At 45.9% G+C, this 14,289-nt stretch overlaps 1 protein-coding gene across 1 annotated transcript in view; it reads left to right on the forward strand.

The window, feature by feature from the left end:
* The first annotated feature begins 221 nt into the window (after positions 1 to 221).
* The window catches only part of SLC46A1 (solute carrier family 46 member 1), a 30,932-nt gene continuing 16,864 nt past the window's right edge, over positions 222 to 14,289 (forward strand). The window contains exon 1 of the mRNA XM_069761240.1: positions 222 to 541. Within this exon, the coding sequence (XP_069617341.1) occupies positions 293 to 541 (249 nt within the window). The 5' untranslated portion in view covers positions 222 to 292. The remainder of the gene's footprint in view (positions 542 to 14,289) is intronic.

Below are 14,289 nucleotides of genomic sequence, written 5' to 3' on the forward strand. Positions count from 1 at the left end.
GTCATCTCCAGCTATGGGCGTGGTATCTCCAGTACAGGGCGGGGTCATCTCCAGCTGTGGGCGTGGTATCTCCAGTACTGGGCGGGGTCATCTCCAGCTGTAGGCTCCGTACCTCCAGCTCTGGGCGGGGTCATCTCTATCTGTAGGCGGGGTCATCTCTATCTGTAGGCGGGGTATCTCCCAGTTCTGGGCGGGGTCTCCTCCTATCTGGGCGGAGCTATCCCTAACTGCCTCAGTCCCGGCTCGGCCGCAGTGCGGAGCGATTGTTTCCGGATGTATTGTCCTCAGCGCTATGTCTGACAACGACTTGCCCGACGTTGTGTGCCCGGATATGGGCGCTGACAGGCGCGATAAGCCGAGGCTCCGGCGCTGCTATACGGGCCGGGTGACGGTGGAGCCGGTGCTGTTCTTGGCCATGTTTTCTATGGCGCTCCAGGGCCCGCTCACTACTCAGTATCTGTGGGAGCGGCTGAGCGCTGACATCGGCTACAATGGGAGCAAGATCGAGGGCTGCACGAACAGCAGCAACCCGCTGGAGAAGGTGAGCCTGCCCCCGTATATACATCACGCCGGACACAGAGACTGCCATATAATGTGCGTAGGGAAGGGCAGAAGAAGCCACCAATCAAATGTCTGCTTTTATCCCCCATTAGACTTCTGAGAAGTGAGAGCTGCAATCTGATTGGTTGTTAAGTTTTGCACAAATTTTGATGCGTTTGATGTGCAGGATAGTGATCACAGCGGAGACCCTGTACTGGGGGTGATGCCAGGGCGCAGTGGGCACTGAGTGTAGATGGCAGCGGATGAGCAGAGCGCATGTCCTGAGGATATAGACTGTGTCACAAACTATTGGTGACAGCGTGTTAAACCTCTCAGAATACCCGTGGGCCGGGGTGCAGGGTCTGTCAGGGGTGAAGGGCCTCGGTTGGGGCGCAGGGCCCTAAACCTGTCCATATACATACAGCAGCGGGGTAGCCATACAGCATAGGATAGCCATACAGTAGCCGTACAGCATAGGATAGCCATACAGTAGCCGTACAGCATGGGGTAGCCATACAGTAGCCGTACAGCATGGGGTAGCGTAGCCATACAGTAGCCGTACAGCATGGGGTAGCCATACAGTAGCCGTACAGCATGGGGTAGCCATACAGTAGCCGTACAGCATGGGGTAGCCATACAGTAGCCGTACAGCATGGGGTAGCCGTACAGCATGGGGTAGCGTAGCCATACAGTAGCCGTACAGCATGGGGTAGCCGTACAGTAGCCGTACAGCATGGGGTAGCCATACAGTAGCCGTACAGCATGGGGTAGCCATACAGTAGCCGTACAGCATGGGGTAGCCATACAGTAGCCGTACGGCATGGGGATAGCCCTACAGCATGGGGGTAGCCATACACTCGTCCGCCATCTCTCATGACTCCCCTATACACATGAACATTCGGCCCAGCTGAGCGTTCCTGTCTTTTCACTAGGGAGAGTGGAGTTTGTTGCGGTCAGACAGCGTTGGTGGCCATAACCATCACACTGCTGACATCAGCTGTCAGGGGCCGCCATACACATTGTTGTCGGATGATTTTACTCTAAAGGGATTTTCCACATACAAAAAAAAGTGCTCCTCAAACAACTGGATATATATTGGAAAATAAAAAGTAATACTTTCCCTCTCGCAGTCCTGCCCCAGATCCCGCTCCTCTGGTTTTTGTGCTTTGGCTGTAAAGGTGACGTGATTACAGTACACATCACCGCTGCAGGCAATCACTGCGTTTGGTGACTTGTGTTATCTGCTTCAGCAGCTTAGTGATTGACTGCAGCGGTGATGTGCACTGTAGTCATGAAATCCCAGCTGCAGCAACAACGCAGGGGCCGGAGCAGTGCTGGAGGAGGGGAGGCTCTCTGATTTTATGTTACAAATATCCAGTCATTTGAGGTTTTTTTTTTTTTTTTTGTGTGTGTGTGTGTGGAAAACCCCTTTAAATGTGATTTAAAAAATGGCTTGCTTTTGTGAGCAATGTGGTGCTGATCTACGTGGGACACCACCTGGAGGGGCCCGGTAGCTGTATCTGCAGTTCCTCCATCATTGTGTACCATGTGGCGGGGATGACACTGGTGTAATGCTGGACGGAGGCCGGGTCCTGTCTGCCCCCCATTAGGCAGAACGTGCTGCCCGGACCCCTTTACCATCATCGCAGCTCCATGAAACCATCTCTGGTTTCTGTTTAGACGCGTGTGTGTTCTTGTTTTCGTTCCTCTTCATTTCACAATCCAGATGATGTCACGTTTGTGGCTTTCCAAGAAAACTCTTAACTGTTAAGGCTTGTACAGGTTTAAAATAACAAACTGAGCTTTCCTCCCCCAGAAGCTTGGGAAACCTCCATTGTCTTTTTTTTTTTTTTTTTCCGCATACGAGATGAGCGATAAATGCACAGATCACAAGCGGAAAAAAATCCGATCCAGCACACAGTTGTGTGATTTCGCTCCTTCAGTCGAGTGTATTGTCGGTGTGCATGCTGTCCGCGCAGAAGGGGTGTCACACGGACCAAAGTAACTGAGTGTCAGCCCAGATTTTTACATACACTTACATTTTAAAGAAATCGTCGCTTACACCGTGTGATACATTTTTTCATGTCACACTCACCCTTAGGGCTCATACTCATTTGTGCGAGAAACGGAATAGTGCAATCCGATAAAAAAAAAATCAGATTGCACTCGGACCAATGTTATTCAATAGGTGACATCTCATTTGTGAGTTTTTTTTTCTCAGCCAAAATCGGACTGAGAAAAAAATCGCAGCATGCTGCATATTGCTACAATTCTCGGACGAGACTCGCCAATGCAAGTCAGTGTGCTAGAAAAAAATCGCACAGCATTCCTACCATGCGAGTGGTGTCCAATTTTTACTCATCAGTGTCCTTTAGAAAAGCCTTCAATTCACACCGACATGTTAAAAATCACACCGACATGTTAGTATATATATATATATATATATATATATATATATATATATATCTATCCCTCACTAATAATGTTAGTTGTGTGTGTAAAATTTTGGCAGATATTAATAGCCTAGAGAGGGCCCATGGTTATTGCGCCTATTCTGGCACTTGGCCTCTCTCTTCCCACTGCCCTGTGGCAGTGGCATATGGGGTAATAAGGGATTAATGTCACCTTGCTATTGTAAGGTGACATTAAGCCTGGTTAATAATGGAGAGGTGTCAATAAGGCACATATCCATTATTAATACAATAGTATGAAAGGGTTAAAAATAAACACACATTAAGAATTATTTTATTGAAATAATGAAAAACACTGGTTTAACATCTTTATTGCACGCTCAATCCAAGCGAACCCCTCGTTCTTCTGTAAAAAAAAAAAAAAAAATTCAAAGATAAAAAAGCAACAATATCCCATACCTGTCCGCCGTACAGTCGAGTCCCACGCTGTAAATCCATCTCAAGGGGTTAATTAGTTTACAACCCGGAGCGGTGCTGATGCGATTGTCTGGGCTGTAAACCATTGCTGCCTGCGCAGACTCCCCGCCTGACCAGACATGAACTCTGTAGTGTGGGAAAGTTTCTGAACATTTTCCTACGCTGTCAAGTTCACCACGTCATGCGGGAAGTCAGCGCAGCCTAAGTGACATCAGCGGTAGTCACTGAACATGCGCTGACTCGTGGCTGCAGAGATCAGGCAGTGCTCCCTTGAGAGCTGTCTATCCAGATTGACTTCAGTTCTGTCAATCTAGATATGACAAGCAATAAATATGAATTAGCTGAAGCTGTTCAGGCACCAGACCCAACCTGTAGTTATGTGAATTGCCCTCTTATATCGAGTCATATGCCATGTGAAAGAAGTATTGGTGGTGATCGCGTTAGATAATGCAGTATGCCATCATAGAATGAATGCGAAGCCGCACTCGCCATGTTCTGTGGTTAGGTGCTTACCGCTCTGATTGTGTTGCTCCCTGGATTAAATAATTTTTAACCGCAGAACTGGTGAGTGCCTCTCTTCATTCATTCTACGATGGCATACAAGATGTGACAAGCGACAACTCTGTAGCTGTGGTTACGTAGTGTCATTAGCGGCTCTCATCACCGGCTCCTGTCCTCAGCTGCGCTTAGTGTCATTACCGGCTCTCATCACCGGCTCCTGTCCTCAGCTGCGCTTACATAGTGTCATTACTGGCTCTCCTCACTGGCTCCTGTCTGCAGCTGCGCTTACCTAGTGTCATTACTGGCTCTCCTCACCGGCTCCTGTCTGCAGCTGCGCTTACCTAGTGTCATTACCAGCTCTCATCACCAGCTCCTCTCTGCAGCTGCGCTTACATAGTGTCATTACTGGCTCTCCTCACCGGCTCCTGTCTGCAGCTGCGCTTACCTAGTGTCATTACCAGCTCTCATCACCAGCTCCTCTCTGCAGCTGCGCTTACATAGTGTCATTACTGGCTCTCCTCACCGGCTCCTGTCTGCAGCTGCGCTTACCTAGTGTCATTACCAGCTCTCATCACCAGCTCCTCTCTGCAGCTGCGCTTACATAGTGTCATTACTGGCTCTCCTCACCGGCTCCTGTCTGCAGCTGCGCTTACCTAGTGTCATTACCAGCTCTCATCACCGACTCCTCTCTGCAGCTGCGCTTACATAGTGTCATTACCAGCTCTCATCACCAGCTCCTCTCTGCAGCTGCGCTTACATAGTGTCATTACTGGCTCTCCTCACCGGCTCCTGTCTGCAGCTGCGCTTACCTAGTGTCATTACCAGCTCTCATCACCGGCTCCTCTCTGCAGCTGTGCTTATATAGTGTCATTACCAGCTCTCATCACCGGGCTCCTCTCTGCAGCTGCGCTTATATAATGTCATTACCGGCTCTCATCACCGGCTCCTGTCTGCAGCTGCGCTTACTTAGTGTCATTACCGGCTCTCATCACCGGCTCCTGTCTGCAGCTGCGCTTACCTAGTGTCATTACTGGCTCTCATCACCGGCTCCAGTCCGCAGCTGCGCTTACCTAGTGTCATTACCGGCTCTCATCACCGGCTCCTGTCTGCAGCTGCGCTTACCTAGTGTCATTACCGGCTCTCATCACCGGCTCCTGTCTGCAGCTGCGCTTACCTAGTGTCATTACTGGCTCTCATCACCAGCTCCTGTCTGCAGCTGCGCTTACCTAGTGTCATTACTGGCTCTCATCACCAGCTCCTGTCTGCAGCTGCGCTTACCTATTGTCATTACCGGCTCTCATCACTGGCTCCTGTCTGCAGCTGCGCTTACCTAGTGTCATTACCGGCTCTCATCACCGGCTCCTGTCTGCAGCTGCGCTTACCTAGTGTCATTACTGGCTCTCATCACCAGCTCCTGTCTGCAGCTGCGCTTACCTATTGTCATTACTGGCTCTCATCACTGGCTCCTGTCTGTAGCTGCGCTTACCTAGTGTCATTACTGGCTCTCATCACCGGCTCCTGTCTGCAGCTGCGCTTACCTAGTGTCATTACCGGCTCTCATCACTGGCTCCTGTCTGCAGCTGTGCTTACTTGGTGTCATTACTGGCTCTCATCACTGGCTCCTGTCTGCAGCTGCGCTTACCTAGTGTCATTACCGGCTCTCATCACTGGCTCCTGTCTGCAGCTGTCGCTCTGTACTGTGCTGCAGACAGGAGCCAGTGATGAGAGCCGGTAATAACACTGTGCGCGTGGCCGTGCTCATCTCAATGCTGTCAGGCAGGATATAGCAAAGTACTCGGTGTGCAAATTGTGGAGCTGTAACATTGCACCGAAGACCCCTCATTTGCATATTAAATATATTTTTTTGTTTTTTTTCTGAGTAAACCAGTAAAATCTATGCTACAGGTATGATATTTACAGGGACTACACCCCGACCTGAAGAAGTGTTTCAGATTCGCACTCTAGATGGATCCTTTTTATAAGTTCTAAAAATTGTTCCAGAAAAGCATCCTAAGAGCAGCCTGACGCCATCAGTATTGATTCGCGCCTATAGAAATAATATATACTAATGAATCGTCTTGAGATGACTGAATACATTAGTCAGCATCCTGTAGTCACACGTGATGGCAGTGGAATGGTAACGTAATGCTGTGATCCGGCGTAGATCAGTCCTGTACCCATTACTGATCATAGATGGGGCATCTTCTGACCAAGACCCCCTGTATGGGCCCGAGCCCGTTTATTTTATTGGGTCGCCCGCTGTATTCTGAGTCATTAGATCCATACTTTTTTTTTATCCTCCCCCCTTTGCTGCTCTGTCTGTTGTTATTCATTAGGAAGGTCTAAAGTACACAAGTAATACAAGGGGTTTTCTGAACAGTCTCTTCTTAATTCTAGCGGAAATGAAAATAAAAGCCCCTTTCTGTACATCCCCCGACATGCATTGTGCCCTCCCTCACCACTGTCCGGATGGTTGGCAGTGTCTGCAGCCCGTGCACTGAGCCAGGGGCGTTGCGGTGGAATTACATATGTAGGGCCATTAACTTCCATGGTGTTGTACATAAAACACAAATCTATAAATGAAGGCACCATGCAGGGTAACACACTGGCACATGAGGAGCGGGGACCCTTCCTACGAGACGTAATCTGATTACCGCGACTCCCCCCGCTGTCCAGATCACAGCTTTCTTCTGAAAAATCTATCCTATCTACCGCACATCTGTCATTCCTGGGACCCTGCACATGGATCCTGCAGGGTTGTGTTCCCCATTGATCCCTATGGTTTCTGCTGGAGAACGCCTTCCTGATACTTGATGCATTAGAACGTTCTCATCGATTTCCCTTTCACATATTCTTGCAGGATCTATATAAAATGGTACAGTTTGGGGCGATAGCGATCCGTGAGTGATCTATTATGGATCCATTCATCACCGATCTAAAATATTACTTCATGCCCGGACCTCGTTATGGAAAGTTTCAGGTTCAGTAAATTTCTGAGCACATTACCAGCAGCTGCTCTTCCTCCATAGTGGTGTCCCTGACATAACGGCTGGGTCACATCTAGGGCCCAATGCATTTCATCCACAGCCGCACATCGAGCAGCGCAGTGTACTTTGTCCGGTAATCAGCCGTTATATTGCAGGCAGTGTGGATTTTAAATGACAAATGTCTCAATCCTCACCACAACCAGGCAGTGACCGCCGCTCATCCCTATATTGCCATCTGCAGACCATTGGCCTCATTCACACATCACGGATTTCTCATGGACACAGAAAACGGTCCGAGCTTCATCAGAGTTTGGTCCTTGTGTCTGATTTTTACCATCAGTGATTTTTACATATGAAAATGTAAATGACAAAGCTTCTCCTGTCCACAATGTTAAAGGGGTTGTCCGGCCTTAAGGTACAAGTCTGCAGTCACTGCCAGGATTCAGGGTGCATGACCGCAATTATATGATTTGCATATATATGGTCACGTGCCGACGACTGGGTGGGCACAGCCTCGCTCAATGCAAGTGTATGAATCGGAATGACGCCCACAGATAGGTTCTACCCATGGGAATGCATGTTGTATACTTGACTGCCATTCCCAGCACGGTCACCGGCGAATCCTCGCAGTACGTGCGCTGTGAGGATTCACAAGCCTGCAGTCACACAGAGTGACAGCAAACGTTTCATTCTAGACCGGACAGCCCCTTTAAAGGGAACCTGCCACCCCCAAAATGGAAGGTGAGCTAAGCCCACCAGCATGAGGGGCTTATCTACAGCATTCTGTAATGCGGTAGATAAGCCCCCGATGTATCCTGAAAGATGAGAAAAAGAGGTTAGATTATACTCACCCAGGGGCGGTCCGGTCTGGCGCCTCCCATCTTCTTACGATGACGTCCTCTTCTTGTATTCATGCTGCAGCTCCGGCGCAGGCGTACTTTATCTTCACACTGTTGAGGGCAGAGCAAAGTACTGTAGTGAGCAGGCGCCAGGAAAGGTCAGAGAGGCCCGACACCTGCGCACTGCAGTACTTTGCTCTGCCCTCAATAGTGTGAAGATAAAGTACGCCTGCGCCGGAGCCGCAGCGTGAAGACAAGAAGAGGACGTCATCGTAAGAAGATGGCAGACCCCGGACCGGACCAACAGCGGGACCGCCCGCCCAGGTGAGTATAATCTAACCTCTTTTTCTCGTCTTTCAGGATACATCGGGGGCTTATCTACAGCATTACAGAATGCTGTAGATAAGCCCCTGATGCCGGTGAGCTTAGCTCCTCTTCAATTTTGGGGGTGACAGGTTCCCTTTAATATGGTCTCATGTTGGGTGAATTTACACCTGGTAGATTTGTTGCAAAAATCTGAGTGTAATAAGGGAAATTAATAGGGAAAATGTCCAGGAGCCCATAGGTTTCCTCATAAAGGAAAACCAACAATCCTGGCTTCTGCCCTGCAGGATAGACACTAGGAGGAAGGACCACTCATAGGGTTGTGCCAGATGCCTGCACTCCGGGGCTGGAAGTCTGTACAGTAATAAAGTATGTAAATTGCCTATGTCGGTGTATTTTTTTCATGACTTTTATAATTGGATAATTTATGTGGATTTATTACCGAAAACCCAGCGAGAGTCGCCCATTTATTACAGTGTTAAATGTTCTACTTACTATCAAAGTGAAAATGTTTTGCTTAAAGGGATTTCCTAGATCCGAAAACATTCTGACAAAGGCCACAGTAGAACCTTTACTCGCCTTTAACATCCCTTCCACGTCTGTGTCCCCCAATGGTCTTGATTGCTTGGCTGCAGCAACGATGTGCCATCCGCTCGCCCCTCATCCGCTCGCCCCTCATCCGCTCGCCCCTCATCCGCTCGCCCCTCATCCGCTCGCCCCTCATCCACTCCACAATGGCCTCCATGGTGGAAGACACAAGAATGATGCCCCTTTCGTACAGTGGTCACTAAGGGGCCTTATTCTACAGCTCTTTCTCATTATCATTACATTGTCAGGCAGCTTCTCGGGTCCCAATTGTACATGACGGACCAGGAGCTTCTTGTGGGCCCATAATGGACATCGATGAGCATACTAATGAGCTCTGTATAACCACTTATAATCCAAAGTTATATTTGTATTAGTGGCATCTAAGGGGGCTAACCAGCTGGTATAGGAGTTATTTTCGGTCCATGTCATTAGTACAGGTGGTGGGCTGGATATTGGTATGATGATGTTAATATGGGTTAATGCTTTGGCTTTTAATAAACCAATTTGGATTCCATTTAGCAGTATTTTTGGGTTTGCAGCATTTTTTTTAATTTTTTTTTTTTTTTAGAATCTAGTCCTATTGGTGCCTGATGCCCCTGTCGGCGGCCCATCATGGGACTTTCAGCTTTTCCTGGCTTATCGGTCTAATGGTCACTATATACATATATACTGTACAGAGAATCATACTAGTGGGGTCCACCCGTGGCTACAAGGATGCAGTGGGTATCTTGCGTTGCCAGGTGTGTGATTGGCTCTAGTAGTGAATATCAAGCAATAGGTAAATTAGCTTGTCTGTCATACACTGTGATCTGGGGAATTTACAAATTTAGTCTAAATGATTTACTTTTGTGTAGTTAGTTATGTCCTTACCACTGCCCTGTGCCCCAGACACTGGGGTTTCATCAAGTGATCCTGTGATTCACCGTGGCATCTGAAAATGCTGATGGGAGCTTGTAATGTGCTAAATAAGGAAGACGAATATCTGTTCTGCCCTAAGGTAACCTTAGCCATGGCCAGCACTGATAAAATGTACATGCTTCAGACTTGGAGGTGGACTCTTGGAATGTTAAGGTTTAGTGGAACTGGTAAAAAACCAAATAACCATTACTTGCCTACTAAATATATTGTGGCTCCAGTGTTGCTGCTCCGGAGCTCCATGCCAGTCCTGTAGTGATAACATCACGTGTGTAATTCGCATGACCACTGTTCTTGGTATCGAGGTTGGCATGCATGGCATCGGTGATTGGCTGCAGCTGTCATGTGACTGACGTTCCTGGAATAACTCTAGCAGATTTTGGTAGTAATGGTTATTGGGTTTTTTTTTCTGCACTTTAAAATCCAAGATGGCACTTTTTAATGTCTTACAGTACTGGGCTGCTAATTCCTTTATTAATTATAAAATGAGAAACTTGTAAAATGTTGTATTAAGTGTGTAAAGAAATATACTGTGTGTGTGTGTGTATGTATGTATGTATGTATGTGTATCTATTCACAGTTTATGTGATTAAGTGTAAGAATTGGTGTCCGCCTAAGACTACTTTACCATATAGCAAAAATGCATTGGGTTTTTTACCACCCATTACGGAAACTGCTGCACTGTCCATTCTGGCAGAGCACATGGGATTATAAGAAAACTCCTGCACAAGCTGCGCAGTGTATCCGAGGCATAAACTGCCGAGTGCTGTGGATGTCAGTGAGAGCTTATGCATTATATAGGGTGAACTGAGCGGCTCCCACGCACCGTCGGCATCGGATATCACTGTGGGACTTTCACTGTAGAAGGTCTGCGGTAAATCCATTTCATGGGAACATAGCCTTAGGCTATGGTAACACGAGCGTATGTTCTCTCATACGAGAGAATCCGGTCAATTATTCAAATCGCACTCTGATCAAACTCCGATCAGAGTGTGATCCGATGAGAACATGGAGAAAAAAAATTCTCCTTCTACATTCAGTCTGTCCAAATCGGATGCACTCGGATGTTATCCGAGTGCAGTCTGATGTTTTCCACAGACTCATTGGCTTGCGTGGCCGAGCACGATCCAAATATTGGTTCCGAATCATGTACTTTTATTCTTCTCTCTCTTGAACCTTGCTGTGTCAGCAAACAGTCGGACATGTGAACGGCCCCATAGACTAATATTGGTCCAATATTTTGTCGGATCGGACTGAAAATCCGCCCATGAGCACTAGCCGTTGGGGTCAGTCAGTCTACAACCTAATATCTGCATAAAGTCCACTTACATTTTGCATTCCATACCAGTGATTGGGATTTCCATAACATGTTTACTTGCTGCAGAAAACCCCTCTGCTGATTTTTTTCTTTTTTTTTTGTAACTGTTCTAATATATATATATATATATATATATATATATATATATATATATATATATATATATATATATATATATATATATATATATATATATATATATATATATATATATATATATATATATATATATATATATATATATATATACACACAGTGGGGCAAAAAAGTATTTAGTCAGTCTGCAATAGTGCAAGTTCCACCACTTAAAAAGATGAGAGGCGTCTGTAATTTACATCATAGGTAGACCTCAACTATGGGAGACAAACTGAGAAAAAAAAATCCAGAAAATCACATTGTCTGTTTTTTTATCATTTTATTTGCATATTATGGTGGAAAATAAGTATTTGGTCAGAAACAAACAATCAAGATTTCTGGCTCTCCCAGACCTGTAACTTCTTCTTTAAGAGTCTCCTCTTTCCTCCACTCATTACCTGTAGTAATGGCACCTGTTTAAACTTGTTATCAGTATAAAAAGACACCTGTGCACACCCTCAAACAGTCTGACTCCAAACTCCACTATGGTGAAGACCAAAGAGCTGTCAAAGGACACCAGAAACAAAATTGTAGCCCTGCACCAGGCTGGGAAGACAGAATCTGCAATAGCCAACCAGCTTGGAGTGAAGAAATCAACAGTGGGAGCAATAATTAGAAAATGGAAGACATACAAGACCACTGATAATCTCCCTCGATCTGGGGCTCCACGCAAAATCCCACCCCGTGGGGTCAGAATGATCACAAGAACGGTGAGCAAAAATCCCAGAACCATGCGGGGGGACCTAGTGAATGAACTGCAGAGAGCTGGGACCAATGTAACAAGGCCTACCATAAGTAACACACTACGCCACCATGGACTCAGATCCTGCAGTGCCAGACGTTTCCCACTAATTAAGCCAGTACATGTCCGGGGCCGTCTGAAGTTTGCTAGAGAGCATTTGGATGATCCAGAGGAGTTTTGGGAGAATGTCCTATGGTCTGATGAAACCAAACTGGAACTGTTTGGTAGAAACACAACATGTCGTGTTTGGAGGAAAAAGAATACTGAGTTGCATCCATCAAATACCATACCTACTGTAAAGCATGGTGGTGGAAACATCATGCTTTGGGGCTGTTTCTCTGCAAAGGGGCCAGGACGACTGATCCGGGTACATGAAAGAATGAATGGGGCCATGTATCGTGAGATTTTGAGTGCAAACCTCCTTCCATCAGCAAGGGCATTGAAGATGAAACGTGGCTGGGTCTTTCAACATGACAATGATCCAAAGCACACCGCCAGGGCAACAAAGGAGTGGCTTCGTAAGAAGCATTTCAAGGTCCTGGAGTGGCCTAGCCAGTCTCCAGATCTCAACCCTATAGAAAACCTTTGGAGGGAGTTGAAAGTCCGTGTTGCCAAGCGAAAAGCCAAAAACATCACTGCTCTAGAGGAGATCTGCATGGAGGAATGGGCCAACATACCAACAACAGTGTGTGGCAACCTTGTGAAGACTTATAGAAAACGTTTGACCTCTGTCATTGCCAACAAAGGATATATTACAAAGTATTGAGATGAAATTTTGTTTCTGACCAAATACTTATTTTCCACCATAATATGCAAATAAAATGTTAAAAAAACAGACAATGTGATTTTCTGGATTTTTTTTTCTCAGTTTGTCTCCCATAGTTGAGGTCTACCTATGATGTAAATGACAGACGCCTCTCATCTTTTTAAGTGGTGGAACTTGCACTATTGCTGACTGACTAAATACTTTTTTGCCCCACTGTGTGTGTGTGTGTGTGTATATATATATATATATATATATATATATATATATATATATATATATATATATATATATATATATATATATATATATATATATATATATATATATATATATATATATATATATATATATATATATATATATATATACATATACACATACATACATACATACACATACTGAATGTGTCCGGGATTGGCATCTGAACCGTCGCAGCTGCAGCCACAAAATTTTGCACAGTCACACGTCTGGACCCCGAGAGCGTCATAGGCTATGTTGTGAGGCGAAATTTTAACCCCACGCTTTCCAATTCATCAAACAATTTTGCCCCTATCTACATAATAGGGAAAAAGTGAAAGGAAATGTTTTGGAGGCAAATTGACAGCTGCCAGATGTGAACAAGGGGGACTTAAAGAATAAGAGCGATGGCGCCAAAGAGTATATACTGTACAGTTGCTAAGGTGGGGCCCCGACATGGGATACTCACCACACACGGGGATATGAACATGCACACAAAATGCGCCACACACTACCACGTGCTTGAACACATATCACCCTCAGCACACATTTCACCACAAATACACCAACCTCGCCACATAAAAGTCGAAACACAAAAGTCGCCGCTCAAAACTCTCCACACGTAATACTCGCCACATGCAAAACTAGGCTCACGCAAAACTGGCCACACGTGCAAAACTCACCTCATGGGAAAACTCGCCACACGCAAAACTTGCACCCGCGGAAAAATTGCCACATGCACAAGTTGCAACACATGCAAAAGTTGCCTCACACAAAACTTGCACATACTCAAAACGCACCACACATAAAACTCGCCACGCGCAAAACTTGCTGCACACAACTTGCTACACTAACCTGTCACATGCAACTCGACACACAAAAAGTTGCTACACACATGTTGCCATACAAAACTCATCTCACAAACGTCGCTACATGCACGTCGCCACATGCAACTCAACACACACAACTTGACACACGAAACTCACCCTAAAACACAGACAAGTCTGGTATTATCCTTCAAATATAAAAATCTGATTAATAAGCAGACAAACTACAAGAGCAACAAATGTACCATATAGGAAATACGCCAGCTGTCAGTCACATGACCTGTCTATTATGTGTATGTGTGAGCTAATATATACTGCCAGGGGGGAGGGCTTCCTGTTGGCTGGGGATTTATCAGGCTGCCAATTTATCTTACAAATACTGAGGTAAAAATACTGAGCAAATAACGTGTGAACGAGGTCTAATGCAGGAGGTGATGACATACAGATATATACTATGTACAGGGGAGATAACACACAGGTATATACTATATACAGGTGAGATGACACACATGTATATACTATATAGAGGAGGAGATGACATACAGGTACATACTATATACAGGAGGAGATGACATACAGGTATATACTATATACAGGAGGAGATGACACACAGGTATATACTATATACAGGAGGAAATGACATACAGGTATATACTATATACAGGAGCAGATGACCTACAGG

This window comes from Ranitomeya imitator, chromosome 3, assembly GCF_032444005.1.
Source record: "Ranitomeya imitator isolate aRanImi1 chromosome 3, aRanImi1.pri, whole genome shotgun sequence".
Classification (NCBI taxonomy): Eukaryota; Metazoa; Chordata; class Amphibia; order Anura; family Dendrobatidae; genus Ranitomeya; species Ranitomeya imitator.